Genomic DNA, 16,369 nt, shown 5'->3' with positions numbered 1-16,369 from the left:
GTACAGCACTTTGGTCAACGTTGATTGTTTTAAAATGTGCTATACAAATAAAATTGACTTGACAAGTGTTGCCACAACATTTCAGGATAGAGGTGCCTCGTGATGCAAACAAGGGCAGGGGGTGAGGATGTTGTAATTAAACCCATCCAGGCTTCTCTTCTTGTCTAACTCCTCCGCCTTAAATTTTTCCCTCACAGCAGCTACCAATTTACTCCAGCATTGCTTTTCATGTGCCAGTTTTGATAAGGCTCGTGCAACTTGATAGATTAGACTCGAACATAATGCTGAATAGTGGACTTGGTGATCTTCAGAATTGCATTTGATCCCGTTATCATTTTTGGCGCCACTGCATGGAAACAGACCCTTTGGTCCCACCTCCTCCATGCAGACCTGTTCACATTTGTTCCATCTTATCCCGCTTTCTCATCCACTCCTTGCACATTGGAGGCTAATTTACACCGGCCAAATAACCGTCGAACCCGCACGTCTTTGGGACGTGAGAGGAAACCGGAGCACCTGGAGAAAACCCACGCGGTCGCACGGAGAATGTGCAAAGCCCATACAGACACAGTGCCCGAGCTTAGGATCGAACCAGGGTCTCTGGTACTGTGAGACAGTAGCTCTATCAACTGTGGCTATTGTGCTGGCCTGAAATAACCTTCAGCCTGAGCTGTCTAATGGCAGTGCATTGTATTAGTATGATGTTGGCATCAGAAAGAGGCACAGCAACTCGTGCCAACTAGACCTTTGGAATCTGCTCAAACAACAGAAGGGCCATGAATTGATAGCCCCAGGGAAGTTGCCTTTTTCTGCGTTTCATGATGATTCTCGTTGTCTCCCAGCAGATTTATTGTGAGGGTGGCCAGTTTAAGCCAATCATATGAACCAGCACCTGCCCATGAAGAGTGGGGACAGGGGGGAGTTTACATTGTCTGACTGTTGACACAGTAAATGTTCCCCCTCTATGAACAAAGAAGTCCTAAACTGATTTGGAAACATAACAGCAATTAAATGTTCATTGATAATGTGTTGCAGTCATAAATGTGCCGAATGCAGTGAACCAAAAATCAGGCAGCTTGTGTGTGTTTCCCAGTGAATAGCTTCATGAATAAAATAACCAAGCCCAGTAATGAGAGCGAGTTGATTTACAGTTTCCCACCTGCATGTTTCATTTTCCCTTTGTTGGCTGTATGAAAAACAGGAAAGGGATTCTTGAGTCGGGATCTGACCGAGTTCTTCCAGTGCTTCTCACGCCACATATCTGTACAGTATCCATCGCTTCCAGCATACATTTGTGGTGTTGCGTGTGATATCCCCCTTCATCAGCAATGTAGGTCGTTGTTTAAAACTAATGGCTGGATACACTCAGTCAAGTTCACAGTGGGTATCCACAGAAGTTTTTGAAAAGTGCCTGTGGCATTTAGGGCTTATTGCAATCATCTGTTGTTTAAACTACCTTTAAATCCACATTATTAAATGGATGTCTCATCACCTGGTCTCTGGTAAAGTGCTCGTTAAACTGGCCCTTTGCTAGTGAGAAATCGAAGCATTTTAAAGAACAGTTTCGGAATAAGGTTAATAGAAAGCTTATACAATGGATTCTTCCAACTTGATGGAATAATTGCAAACTGATGTTACCATTCACCTGTCTGTCTTTTAATCATCTGCAACAAAAAAGGGAAGAAAATGCTCGTTCTTACCCTTATCTTTGCCAAAATCAAGGTTCACTTCTCTGATTTGTTCTTTCTTGGGATCTCAAAGCTGAAAGCTCGCTTTGCCACTTTTCTTCTTTGATCTTTTTCCTTCTTTTCTCCTTTGAATTTTAAGACGTTTAATCCAAAGCTTGGCCTTTCCACTCACTGGCTTCTATATTTACCGGGTCTTCTGTTCTGGTCCAGCCCTGCTTGCTTCCTAGACTAGAGATCCTGGCCTTTCGTTCACTACCTGCACATTGCGGGATGTTATGCTGTGTAAAGGACTGGACAGTTGATTGGGGCTGATATAAGCCCCTCTGGTTTTGTTCGTTCAGTAGACCCAAACGAAGCCTGATTGAAACTCCTCACTCATGGAGCAAATGCACTCTGATTCTTTTCTTTCCCGTGTGGTGCAGATAAAATCACGTGCCCACCGGACACATTTGACTGCTCCAGAAACAGATGTATCCCAATTACGTGGCAGTGTGATGGTCAGAAGGACTGTGGAAATGGAGCTGACGAGTTGTATTGTGGAGATGGTGAGTGTGAGAACGACCTTCAGGTGAAATACGGCTCCTGCTCTAGCCTTCACCTCATGCTGGACAAGCCCCCAAATGTGACTTTGAATGGGCCACATGCAGTCGAGAGCTGCAGATGTAAGAGGGAAACAAAGACAACAGATTGTAGATGTTACATAGAAACATAGAAAATAGGTGCAGGAGAAGGCCATTCAGCCCTTCGAGCCAGCACTTCCATTCAATATGATCATGGCTGATCATCCAAAATCAGTACCCCTGACTTTGCTGCTTTCTCCCCATATCCCTTGATTCTGTTATCCCTAAGAGCTAAATCTAACTCTCTCTTGAAAACATCCAGAGAATTGACCTCCACTGCCTTCTGTTACATAGAGAATTCCACAGATTCACAACTCTCTGGGTGAAAAAGTTTTTCCTCGTGTCAGTCCTAAATGGCCTACCCCTTATTCTTAAACTGTGAACCCTGGTTCTGGACTCCCCCAACATCGGGGACATTTTTCCTGCATCTAGCCATTCCGAAACTGTAGACGTTGGACTCTTGAGGAAAACACCGACTACAGGAGGAACTCTGCGGGTCAAGCAGCACCTGTGGAGGGAAATGGACAGATGACCTTTCAAGTTGGGATGCACCAGTCTGAAGAAGGGTCTTGACACAAAACTTTGTCTGTCCATTTCCCTCCCGAGTTTCTCCAGCTGTTTGTTTTTTCTCTGTAGATCTAAAATGTCTTTGTTCAGGTCAAACAGAGATTTGGAAGGAGATTTGATAGAAGACTTTCTCTTGAGAGAATCCCTCTGTAGAATCTTGGAACTCAAAGTGTATCAAGGGTTTATACTCTTTACAAACGAAGGCAATTTCAGTAGTTACAATAACTTTAGCTACAATGCCTGGTTTACCTCAATATTTTGGGTGCAGACAAATGACTCCATCAAACTACATATTTACAAACAGAGCACATCTTAACTGGCAAGACCATCAAACATCTTTGTTGCCATAAAGAAGTCTGCATGAATGGTGTAGAGCTTCTGAGGACAGGGACCCCAGACACTCAATTAGTGTTCAGAGTGAGGCCAAACACAAATTGGAGGAACAGCACCTCATATTTTGCTTGGGCAGCTTACAACCCAGCGGTTTGAATATTGATTTCTCTAACTTCACGTAGCCCTTGCATCCCCTCTCTCTCCGTCCCTCCCCCACCCTAGTCGTTGTACTAGTTTCGCTGTTTCATTGTCTGTATAGCTGGTTATCACCTAACCCACAGCTAACAATGGACCATTCATCATTACTTTTTTGCATATCTTTCATTCATTTGTTCTATATCTCTCTGTATCACCGTCTACATTTCTCATTTCCCTTTCCTCTGGCACGCTAACAATGGACCATTTCCTTTATCATCATTACTTCTTTGCATATTTTTAATTCATTTGTTCTATATCTCTCCGTATCACCGTCTCTATCTCTCATTTCCCTTTCCTCTGACTCTCAATTTGAAAAAGAGTCTTGACCTGAAACGTCACCTATTCTTTTCTCCTGAGATGCTGTCTGACCCGCTGAGTTACTCCATCTTTTTGTGTCTATGATTTAAACCAGCGTCCACAGTTCCTTTCTACACATTAGTGTTACACAGTGGACTTCTTGGCTACACAAATACCCCAATTATTAATAAATATGTCCATGACTATATCTGATGTGTGGAATGACAAATAACAAGCGAGGAACCATCCTTGATCTCTTTCGCAGCGGTGTGGTAGATCTTAGCTACAGATGACTGTTGCTTGGGGATACTGACCGGTTAACAAAGTCCATTGTCTTGCACACGGCTGATGGATGCAAGGATATCTCATGGCCGTGTTAGTATACAAACCATGTTGAGCAACCTCCTGCTGTGAGCTGGTCGCCAGCTCTCCTCAAACAGAGGTGCTCATTCATGCAGCTGTGCTTTTTTAATTTCAAAACCAATTACTGCTTGTGGTTTACATTTTGAAATAGTTCATGAAGATTGATTCTCGTTTACATATTAATTGCTTTCGAACTCCTGAAGGGTACTGCACACCTAACAGAGATGGTGGATGTGGAAACTTGCTTCAGTGAATTTGCTGATGGCTCTGGCTCTGCCTTGCCATCAAGTTTCCCTGAAGATTCGGAGGAGTGAATGGAACTACCACCCGTGCGGTTCTGACCCACACGCATCTCAAGTTTCTACGTTCCATCCGAGGGGGCTTTAGTAGAGAACCATCCCGGCAAACGACCGCTGCGGTTCAGTGGGTATATGGCGGGGAGCGCACTCAAAGCCAGGATTCCTGCTCCGTCCGATCACCTTCAGTGAGCCCACCTGGAAAGTGAAAATACATTGATGTAGTTGGGTCTCGACTCGAAACGTCACCCATTCCTTCTCTCCAGAGATGCTGCCTGACCCGCTGAGTTACTCCAGCTTTTTGTGTCCACCTTTGATATCTGTTGATGGGATGAACTTTGGCTGGGGGTGCCTTTGCCAAACAAGATGCCGGCATGCAGGGGACTCCTGTGTTCACAACATCCCAGCCCTGGGGTTGCTTTCCTGGAGACCAGAGAAGGAGCAAATATTTATTGTTCAGTGGCAATTGCTGAAAATAATATCTCTGGTCTTTGTGGAGGTTTCTCTTGATATCTGAACACTTGCTGACTGTCCAAGGATGAACAGATGGATGACCAGTTTGCTGCAGTCTGTACCGCTGCCACTGCTTTCCTTGGAGACCCGGTTTCTTGAGCAATAGCAGGATGGCAGTGATCACAGGCGGAAGCTAGTGCATTCTGAAACCACCAGACGGGAGGATGATGCCAGACTTCACTTTTGAATGATCCCGTGAAACAAAGTGATTTGTAAAATTAATTAGCTTTGGCGAATTGACTTCCCTGCGAACATGTTGTGCCATTTTAAAGTTCCCATATAATTTCTGTCTTTGACATTATGGATTACCTCACAGACCTAAGCAGAGTAGGCTGAACACCAGGAAACTGGATTGAGATGCAGGTACTCGTGTGCAGTGATGTTAGAGGGGGGGGTGGGGGGACTACAGCTGGGCACCATAATTAAATTTGACCACTCCAGGGGAGGGAGGTAGGTAGGCCCTTCTGGTTAGTACCCAGTTACACCTGCTGGAAAGTGCACATGCTGACCCCAAGGGAGGGCAAGGATTATGGTCAGCGGTGAGATACCATCTGTTGAATAACCTGCCAACTCTCTGTTTATTTAGCCTTGCAAGCAACCCCTGAGCACATTATCCGGTATCAGTCCGTGTATTCGGACGAGGTAACGAGACATTTGAAATAAGGTTTTAGTGCGAAGAGGGGAGTGATTTGTATTAATTGCACCCAAGGTTTCATCAATTTACTTGCTGAAAGTGACTCTTCCCCCCCCCCCCCCCCCCCCCCCGCAGATAGGAAGACCTGCGCGGCCAACGAATTCCTCTGTGACAACGACAAGTGCATTGCGGTGATGTTTGTGTGCGACGGGGACGACGACTGTGGCGATGGCACGGAGGAGCGAGACTGCTCCCCGCCCACATGCGGGCCCCACGAGTTCCAGTGCAACAGCTCCACGTGTATCCCGGAGCTGTGGGCCTGTGACGGTGATCCCGACTGTCCCGGAGGCTCGGACGAGGGAGCGGAGAGCTGCGGACGGCCGGCCACGCAGAAGCCCACAGACTCCTGCTCAGCCAGCGAGTTCCGGTGCACCAACGGCGAGTGCGTCCACTTCAACTGGAAATGTGACGGCAGCATCGACTGCAAGGACAAATCGGACGAGATTGGCTGTCGTAAGTTTCCTCTTCGCAGCTCAGTGGATTGTACTGTGCTTCATGTGGGGGCATATAGTGTAGAAACAAGCAACCGCAGATGCCAGATTAGATCAGTTCAGTTTCTTGTCACGTGTACCGATGCTGCTTGCTATCCAGTCAGCGGGAAGACAATACATGATTACAATTGGGCCATTTACAATGTATGGGCGCAGTGTATAGATTTAGCAAGAAAAGACATAAGATACTGGAGTAACGCAGTGGGTCAGGCAGCGTCCCCAGGAGACCATGGATAGGTGTGGTGTGATGGTTAGTTCATTCTTTTTGTTATTCTGTGGATTCACGCACAGCAGGTTTATACAGACAAGAAAATCACCAGATAGAAACAAGTAACTGCAAATGCTGGAATGCAAAGAAATACAGAGTGCTGGAGTAACTCAGCTGGTCGGGTCGGGCAGCTTCTATGGAGAACGTGGATCGGTGATGTCTCGGTTCAGTTTCCTTCTTCAGGCTGATTATGGTAGTGGTGGGGGGGGGGGGGAGCTGGAAGAGAGGAGGAGCAGGACAAAGCCTGACAAGTGAAAGATAGATGGTGAAGGGGGTGTGAGAATGCCTGGTATGTTTTACCCCAGTCTGTACTGAGCTAATTGACTTCCATTAAATTGGCAGAGTGATCCAGTTGTGTGGTTGTTTGTTGTTAATGGGGGAGGGAACATTTCCCCAGAGATACTGCACCTGCTGGGCATCTCATTCTCACTGCTGAATGCCAAGGGCTTTGGAACAGACAGGGCATCTGGCAGAATAGTCTGACGATTACAATTAAAACGTGTTGTACCGTGAAGCAAATGGGTTCTTTAAAATTTCCCCCCACCCCCAGGTGCTGGGTGCCCTGAACTAGCCCATCCATCCATCTGGTGTGGATGTGTATTGGCAGGAAACACACTGCAGAGCATTGGCCAGTGGAATCTGATGCCAATCTACATAAGAATATATTGGGAGTGCAAAATAAAAGCTTGGTCAGAGATAGATTTTACGGAGTGTTTTAGAGGAGTTGAAAGACGGTAGGAAAAATGGGCAAGGAGTTCCAGAGTTAAAGGGACAGGCAGCTGAAGGCATGGCCGGCATTGATCAGATTTGGGATCTACAAGAGCCAGCATTGGAGGAGCGTAGGGAACTTGAAGTTTGGTGGGAATTCAAGGAAAAGGAGAGTGTGAGCTAATGGAGTTTTTAAAATCGGTGACCATTGGGCTGATGAGTAAATGAGACTACTGCAATTCAGAATACAGGCAGCAGAGTTTTAGATTCATTGGTATTTACGGAAGATAAAGTAAAGTTGGGGAGCGATGAAGGGATCAGCAGTATATTCCTGATCAGGTCCAGCGTCGCTATGATGCAGAACGTCTAGTTTTAATTAAGTATCTGGCACGCATATAAATGAGGGCCTTTGGTGTCCGGAGTTTCAGGCTGAATTTGCTTGTGCATTAATTCTAACATTCTCCATGGGCTTGATTTAAAAAAAATCCTTTTGGTGAAACGAATGGTAAGTCCATGCATCAACTGTTTTTAATAGAAACTGCCAACAATTATCTCTCAAGAGTAAATGAAGCTGTTGAACAAAGCTGGGAGATCCAGATTTTTCACCTTGCAACCCCACGCTCCTTCATGGCAGTGGAAAGAGAAGACCATTTAACTCCTGAAACCTATTCGGTTATTTAACCTGATAACTTAGCTGGCATTTATGAATATCGAGAGCCATGATCAGTAATTTAACACTGGTGACAGCTAGCTAATCTTTGAACCTTACATTTTTCATGGGGAACATGAGTTTGACTTTTGGTTTTGCAGACTGGCATTTCTCAATCTCTGGGATGTTTTGAGGCTGTGAATGGAAATAAGATAAAAGGATAAGATCATGTATAAGATCATGAGAGGAATAGATCGGGTAGTTGCACAGTCTCTTGCCCAGAGTAGGTAAATCGAGGACCAGAGGACATGGGTTTAAGGTGAGGGGGAAAAGATTTAATAGGAATCTGAGGGATAACTTTTTCACACAAAGGGTGGTGGGTGTATGGAACAAGCTGCCAGAGGAGGTAGTTGAGGTAATTAAATCCCAACATTTAAGAAGCAGTTGGACAGGTACATGGATAGGACAGGTCTGGAGGGATATGAACCAAATGCGGGCAGGTGGGACTAGTATAGCTGGGATATGTTGGCTGGTGTGGGCAAATTGGGATGAAGGGCCTGTTTCCAAACTGTATCACTCTATGATTATGATAGTTATATCTGTCTATGACAGATGCCCTCATCTGTCCTCGTAAGATGCCATCTCTAATATCTTTCACATTCCTGACCCTCTTCTAGTTTAACTCTTGTATTGAGTTTAATGCTGGAGGTTGTCATTTTAAATATCAAGATTTTCTTGATGTTTCAGAAACTTTCTCCTTAAAACTAGGAGGTATTTGAAAATTGAGAAATATAAAAATAAACTCTTGCCTTTTCTCTTAAAGCGATGGTGACCTGCCAGCCTGATGAGTTCCAGTGCAATGATGGGACCTGCATTCATGGATCCAAACAGTGTAACCAAGTGCTTGACTGTCCGGACCACATGGACGAGCTGGACTGCAGAAATGGTTAGTGCTGATCACCGGGCCCGGTGCCCGCAAGCAAGTTGTTGGTGTCTCGTCAGATCTAACATTGTTGTTCTTGGTGTCAAACAGTGACCCCCTGTGAAGGCCGTTTGAAGTTCCTGTGTGGGAGTGGAGAGTGCATTGACACAAAGAAAGTATGTGACTCTCACAAGGACTGCAAAGACTGGTCAGACGAACCACTAAAAGAATGTGGTAAGGTGGATCAATGGTTCAGTGATGCTTTATTGTCACGTGCAAATGTACAGTGAAAATATATTCTTACAAACAATCCAGTAGTGTATTGCCATACCCAAGCAAAGTGCACAGAAATAGTCCACTGAGCCCACATGCAAGAGGTGTCATGTTTTGGTGCCATTTTGAAAGTCCAGTCAGTGGTCTAGATCTCATGAGCGGTGCCCGGTCCAGGCGAGCCCCAGGCTGCTGCATGCCTACAGCCATCACCTTCCTTGGACGTCTGGATCGACCTGCAAACTGATGTCCATCTCCTCGCCCATCCACATGGCGATTTCGATATTCATTACATCTCATACATAATCTCCTTAGTGTTTTGCAAAAAAGCATGTCGATCAGAATGTGGAATATTTCAGGAGGATGGAATCAGTTTGAAATGTAGATGGCTTTGATGGTTTCTTGATCATTCTGCATTTGTTTCTTCCCCCCCTCCCCCCTGTGCTACTTGAAATGAGGAGCATGACTCTGTGTTTGCTTTGTGAAAATATAAAATAGTGTCCTTTATGAGCTCAGAACTGCAGCTACTGACAGTCTGAAGGAGGGTCTCGACCCGAAATGTTACCCATTCTTCTCTCCCGAGATGCTGCCTGTCCCGCTGAGTTACTCCAGCATTTTGTGTCTACCTTCGATTTTACCAGCATAAGCAATTTTTATTTCCTACACTACAGCTACTGAACTACCTTGGAAGTATGGTCTTTGATATAATATAAGGTATAAGGAATAAGGCACACAGCCCTGGGATATTCAGTTGGAAATTGTAGATAGATTAAATGTTAGACAAGATAATGAGGAGAACTTTGCACTTATTTTCCAATTGATAGGACTGACACTGCATTTAAAAACTTGATTGTTGCTCTCCAATCTAAGAAATAGAACTCAAACACAACCTTATGACTTTGAAGTGAGATTTCTACCCAAGAATGGCTGGCACTGCAATGTGTAGCAGCGGATCGGATATAAGAAAGACTGATTAGAATGATATTTCTGCTGCACAGTCTCCAGCATTACATCTCAGTGTCATGCCAGGGCAGGGCAGAGAATGCCCTTCAATTGAAACTTTCCCAGTTATTCAGTCATGTTTTTGTCGATGCCACCAGGAAATGTGCAAAGCAAACAAATTACATTTCCTATGGATCAATTGTAGCAATCAGAGGAGTCTTTCCGTCCCTCAGTCCGACAATCTGCAGCCGCCAATATTTACATAGTTACTGGGGCAAGCACTGCGAGGCTGTGCTCCTTGAAGGGAGGAACCAGGGTATAACCATCCATGGTGTCAGATGATTAGACTCCTGCCTTATCGAAGGTATCACAAAATGCTGCAGTAACTCAGCGGGTCAGGCAGCCCCTCAGGAGAGAAGAAATGGGTGATGTTTCGGGTCGAGACCCTTCTTCAGTCTGGAGAATGTTTAATGAACATTCCTATATTTCCCTAAACTGTCTCCTGGTTAAATAACACATCCATTTTACAATTGTTGCCTTTGTCTTCAAATCCTTCCATGGTCTCACCCTTTCCAACTTTGACCCCTTCCAACCCTTTAACTCAGAAATCTTCTGGGTTAAAGGTAACTCAGAAAGAGAGTGAGATCCCATAATTCTGGCCACTGTTCAATCATGAATCCACTAATGATAGCTGTGTTTTCATCTGCTGCGGCCTAAAGTCTGGGATTTCCACTGCCTTTCCATCACTATCTTTTTTCTTCTTTTCAGATAGTCCTTAAAATCTAGCCATTTCCTTCAGCATTTGGTTATCTCCTACTATCATCTTGGAGCTCACTGCCATATGTATGAAAACACTCATGGACTGCCTTGGGATATTTTTGTTGTGTTGTCATTCTGTGTGGTTTAGTTTACTTTAGAGATACAGTGTGCCCTTCAGATAACTGAGTCCGCACCAACCAGCGATCACCCTTACACTAGTTCTATCCCACACAGTAGGGAGGATTTGCAGAAGCCAATTAACATAGAAACATAGAAAATAGGTGCAGGAGGAGGCCATTTGGCCCTTCGAGCCAGCACCGCCATTCATTGTGATCATGGCTGATCATTCCTCAATCAGTAACCCGTGCCTGCCTTCTCCCCATATCCCTTGATTCCACTAGCCCCTAGAGCTCTATCTAACTCTCTTTTAAATTCATCCAGTGAATTGGCCTCCACTGCCTTCTGTGGCAGAGAATTCCACAAATTCACAACTCTCTGAGTGAAAAAGTTTCTTCTCACCTCAGTTTTAACCTAATAAGGTGAACATCTTTTCAATGTGCAAGGAAACCATAGCCCCCAGAGAAATTCCACTCGGTCATGGGGTGAACACAGACAGCACCCGTTGTCAGGATGGAACCCGGATCTCTGGCGCTGTAAAACAGCAACTCTGTCACTGTGTCGCTGTGTGGAGGTGACTCTTGTATTGATTTAATAATTTTCCCGTAAATAACGTCGTAATCAGGCCAGTACCTGAAACTAACCCGGGTATTCTCAATTTATAATGAATTTTAAAAGAAGAACTCTCTTGAAAATTCTCGCCCCCACACCCTCCCCACCCCACCCCCTTGGTTGATTTTGGGATCCACAAATAACGATTTGAAAACTATTGCTGCACATCCTTTGAAAGTTCACTGTTGCTCCCTTGCTGGCACCTTGAGTGTATGTGCGTCACTCAAACTGCTGCATTCTATAAACACGAAAGCAGTTTCTCGCGAATGCTTTGCAGTTGATCCGGTCCAAGTGTTGTTTCTTGTGTTGGTGCCAGGTCTGAACGAGTGCCTGACCAACAATGGTGGCTGCTCCCACATATGTAGAGACTGGAAGGTTGGCTATGAATGCGAATGCCCAGCCGGATACACACTGCTCGACTCAAAGACATGTGGAGGTAATTAAAATGCGAGGCAGCTTCTTCCCTCATTCATTTTTAAACAAAGAGCTGCCTGAATTGAAACACGGGTTTCAGTAATCAGCACTGTTGGACAGAACACGGCCGATTTATTGACTGGTTGAAATGTTTCTTTCAGATATAAATGAATGTGAAGATCTAGACCGTTGCAGCCAGATTTGCACTAACATTAAAGGAGGGTACAAATGCACCTGCTTCCAAGGTTATGAGATGGATCCAATGACTGAGAGTTGCAAAGCAGTAGGTAAGGCAGTTTGTTTCATCTTTTCTCTATGAAATGAGGTGGGTAAACGTCTATTAGTAATCCATGTACATCCTGGATGGGCAAAAGTACCATTCCTCATTTCATTCTCCTGGATGCTGACATGAAGGTCCAGGTTGGTCAATGGTTTCTTTGTTGTCATTGTGTAGCAGTTACAGTTTAATACATTTTGTTTGCATACGGATCAGCAAGGACTGTCCCCGTGCTGAATAGCACGAGCTGAAACCTCATACAAAGTAATTACTGACCCCACTGCATCAGCCAGTGAGGTGGCGGTAGAGCTATGACTCACAAAAATAATCATCTGTTCAGCAAAGAGTCAATTCACAGAGAAGACAAAATCTAGTTCAAAGCATGGAAGAAACTGCCATCACAGTAACCTCTCCCAGTAAGCTGCTCCAGAACAAACTAAAGAGTGAGGGTTGACACAGGGGCTGGTAAGTGGTCTGTGGAACCCAAGGGGATGGATGACAGGTGGGTGGAGACATCTGTGTTGAGACAGAGGCTGGTAGTTGGAAATGGAGAGGCGGATTGAGGCTCATCTGAACCGGGTGGGACTGGGCGGTAGGTGGACGCAGATACGGAAGCAATAATGGCCGATGGAACCATGTTGAGGAGAAGGAGAACATTGGAAAAAGAGAGCAGAAACCCAGGTGGATGGATATGTGGGGCAACTATAACCAGGCGGGACAGGGTAACTGGGGGGTGGGGGGGGGGGGGGGAATAGAGACACCAGAAAAGGTGAACCGAGTGAGAGAGAACATGGGAGTGGGAAAGAACACAGGGGAAATCATTGCCTGAAGAAGGGTCTTGACCCAACATCACCCATTCCTTCTCTCCAGAGATGCTGCCTGACCTGCTGAGTTACTCCAGCATTTTGGGTCTATGGGGAAGTTATTGAACTGAAATCATAAAATTCAGTGATCATACCACAGGGTTATAGGTTACCCATGCAGAATATGAGGATTCTGATTCTAGTATATGTTTGGCCTGATGGTGGCGAAGGCCAAGGGCAGATGGGTCAGCGTGGGGTGTTGATATGATGTGCCATACAATGGTAGGTAGGCACAAAATGCTGGAGGAGCTCAGTGGGTCAGGCAGCATCTCTGGAGAGAAGGAATGGGTGATGTTTCGGGTCAAGCCCGAAACGTCACCCATTCCTTCTCTCCCGAGATGCTGCCAGACCTGCTGAGATACTCCAGCATTTTGTGTCTACCTTCGATTTTAACCAGCATCTGCAGTTTTTTTCTTCGCCATACAATAGTTTTGAACATTGAAGTTTGAACATTGAAGACTCGTTACCCTCCCCTACCTGTTTCCATCTACTGTCTCCCCATTATCCCTCCCTCCCTGCTTCCACAGATCACCTAGCAACCTCTCTCTCTCATCGCTCACACCTCTTCCTCCTGACGTCATCTACCCATTATTCCCCTGCACCCCTCACCTGGTTCCACTTATCACCTGCTAACCTCTGCCTCTCTCCTTCCTCTCACATCAGTATACTGGCTACCATCTACACTTCTAGCCCTGATCAGTGGCAAATCATCACCCATCCCTTTGCCTCCACTGATGCTGCCTGACCCACTGTGTTCTTTCAACCGTTTTTTTTTTGCTCTCGGTTCTAGCATCTGCAGTCGTTTGTGTCTCCACACCTCTCCCGAACATGGTTGTAAGGGAAAGATAGTTAATTATAAAACATGTAAGATGAAACTGCAGATGCTGGATTAAACCGAAGATAGACACAAAAAGCTGGAGTAACTCGGCGGGACAGGCAGCATCTCTGGAGAGGGACGTTTCGGGGCGAGACCCTTCTTGGGAGACCTTTTAACTTGGTTAAAATCATTCTTACTTACAAAAGTCCAGTCACCGGACCAGACGGGTGAAATATTCAATCATATCCATTCCCAGGAGGTATTAAGACCAATGTTTATGTCCTCCCTGCCGCATTGACTCGCAGTGGCATCAGGGAATGCAGCTTAGCTCCAAAGCAGAAGGTGGCAGTACTTACCAAGAATGTTGATTCTCATTGTTGATGAGAATTATCACCCAGTGTTCTACAGCGCTGTACATTTGTATCCACTTGGATTTCCAAATTTGAATGCTTTGACTGCCAATTTGTATGTTGAACATCTATTCCAGGAGTGAGAGATCAAATCATCAAATTTCAATTTGTGGGGTTTTTCTGCACCACAATAAAAGTCTTCCCTTCCACCTATTCCCACCAGCAATTTTTATTTTGCATGGGGAGATTCAAGACTTTATAAACTTGACAAATTATTTTGCATCACTTATCAAAATAAAATGAGTGTGTGCCATTTGGTGACGAAACCTCAGTCAAGGGCACGGATTAAAGATGTCGAGTTCGCGTTCCCGGTCAGTTGGTTGATAATAATCAGAGTCGGCACAGACGTCACTTATCCGTAGTTTATTAGAGATCTCGTAGACAGGTTTCTAAAAGCACACACAGAGTTGCGGACTCCGGGGCCAGTGGAAACGTATCTCACCAGCCCCTAGAATTGAGCCCACTTTATTCCCAAAAACCGCAAAATTTACAGTTATTACAACCAATCAATATAGGAACAAAGTCAGTTTTCCCTTAGAAGGCCGAGTATTGGAACAAAGTCAGTTTTCCCTTATAAGGCCCTAACATACTATTATTCAAGGCTTAGCCGGCGTTTGTTTACTGTTTTTTGTTCTTATACATTGTGTTTTTCTCCTCTGAAGACGAGCTGGAACATTCTGCGGTTTGGGCTACTGATTACTACTAGCTTTAGCAAGTTCAGCATTTTTGTGATTACGTAGCCTCAAGCAGGTGAGTGAGAGAGAGAAAGCGAGAGCCTCAAGCATGTGCTTTAACCTAGCACACAAGGTTGCAAAGCCCATGCAAAGTCCAGTGGCCCAAGCAAACAAATAAGATAGATCTGGCTCTGCGTTCCTCATCTCCACAAAGATGTGATCAAAGAGGTGGCTTTGCTGAGCTTTTTTGAAGAAATGAAGGATATTAAACAGTGAATTCCAGACTATCGGTCCATTGGCCAAGGGCTCTACAGTCAAGATGCTGCAAGGGGAGTGAAGAGTACAGGCTACGCCAGGAAATTGAAATCGGATTTGCATGCATTCATCAGTAAACAGTCCCACTGTTCATTTTCTTTTGTGCAGTTCCTCAGCAATGAATCAGTACATGTAGTGAAACCTAGACAACGTTCAAGCAAGGACAAATGAGAAGCCAGGCTATGGTGTGAACTTATGTGTATGAAGGAACTGCAGATGCTGGTTTAAGCCAAAGATAGACACAAAATGCTGGAGTAACTCAACGGGACAGGCAGCATCTCTGGAGAGAAAGAATGGGTGACGTCTCGACCCGAAACATCACCCAGTCCTTCTCTCCAGAGATGCTCTACCTGTCCCGCTGAGATACTCCAGCATTTTGTGTCTCTCTATGGTGTGGCCTTGATTGAATTCTTCACAGCTGGCAGTTTAGTTTTTTTAAATTGTCATGGCTACCAAGGTACAGTGAAAAGCTTTTGTTTGTGTGCCATCCGGTTTAAGATGAATACAATGAACCTGTCCACAGTGCACCTATTCAGGATAAAGGGTATAACATTCTGATAAAGTCCGATTAAAGATAGTTCAAAGGTCTCCAATGAGGTGAATGGGAGGTCAGGACCGCACTCTAGCTGATGAGAGGACCGTCCAGTTGCCTGATAACAGCTGGGAAGAAACTATCCATGAATCTGGAGGTATACGTCTTCTAAACATCTGTACCTCTTACCTGTTGGGAGAGGGGAGAAGAGGGAGTGACCGGGGTGAGACTGGTCCTTGATTATGCCAGCGGTCTTGCCGAGACTGCTTGACGTGTGGATGTAGTGTCACATCTCTCTGCAATTTCTTGCATCCTTGGATGGAGCTATTTGCAAGCCAGGCTGTATGGGGAGGCAATATAGTTAGAAAGATCAGGATGGAATTCAGACCATGATGGAGTTGGTGCTGAGTAGTACATGGGAGATGACAATAAAACATTCTCACAGATCCTTGTTGGATTAGAAAGGCCAGTTTGTTGCATGAGTTTAGTTTAGAGATACAGCATGGAAACAGGCCCTTTGGCCCACCCGGTCCACGCCGACCAGCGATCCCCGCACATTAACGCTATCCTACACCCACCAGGCACAATCTTTACATTTTACCAAGCCAATTAACCTACAAACCTGGACATCTTTGGAGTGTGGGAGGAAACCGAAGATCTCTGAGAAAACCCACGCAGGTCACGGGGAGAACGTACAAACTCCGAACAGACAGCACCCGTAGTCAGGATGGAACCCGGGTCTCCGGCACTGCATTCGCTG

The 16,369-nt window shown here is 45.3% G+C and overlaps 1 protein-coding gene across 1 annotated transcript in view; it reads left to right on the top strand.

Annotated features, from left to right (window-relative positions):
- The window catches only part of lrp8 (low density lipoprotein receptor-related protein 8, apolipoprotein e receptor), a 112,503-nt gene that overhangs the window by 57,779 nt on the left and 38,355 nt on the right, over positions 1-16,369 (top strand). Inside the window, exons 4-8 of the mRNA XM_078407650.1 lie at positions 5,645-6,022; positions 8,509-8,631; positions 8,719-8,841; positions 11,624-11,743; positions 11,883-12,008. Of these exons, the coding sequence (XP_078263776.1) occupies positions 5,645-6,022; positions 8,509-8,631; positions 8,719-8,841; positions 11,624-11,743; positions 11,883-12,008 (870 nt within the window). The remainder of the gene's footprint in view (positions 1-5,644; positions 6,023-8,508; positions 8,632-8,718; positions 8,842-11,623; positions 11,744-11,882; positions 12,009-16,369) is intronic.

This window comes from Rhinoraja longicauda, chromosome 11, assembly GCF_053455715.1.
Source record: "Rhinoraja longicauda isolate Sanriku21f chromosome 11, sRhiLon1.1, whole genome shotgun sequence".
NCBI classification, from domain to species: Eukaryota; Metazoa; Chordata; class Chondrichthyes; order Rajiformes; family Arhynchobatidae; genus Rhinoraja; species Rhinoraja longicauda.
This window is presented reverse-complemented; position numbering and strand designations above follow the sequence as displayed.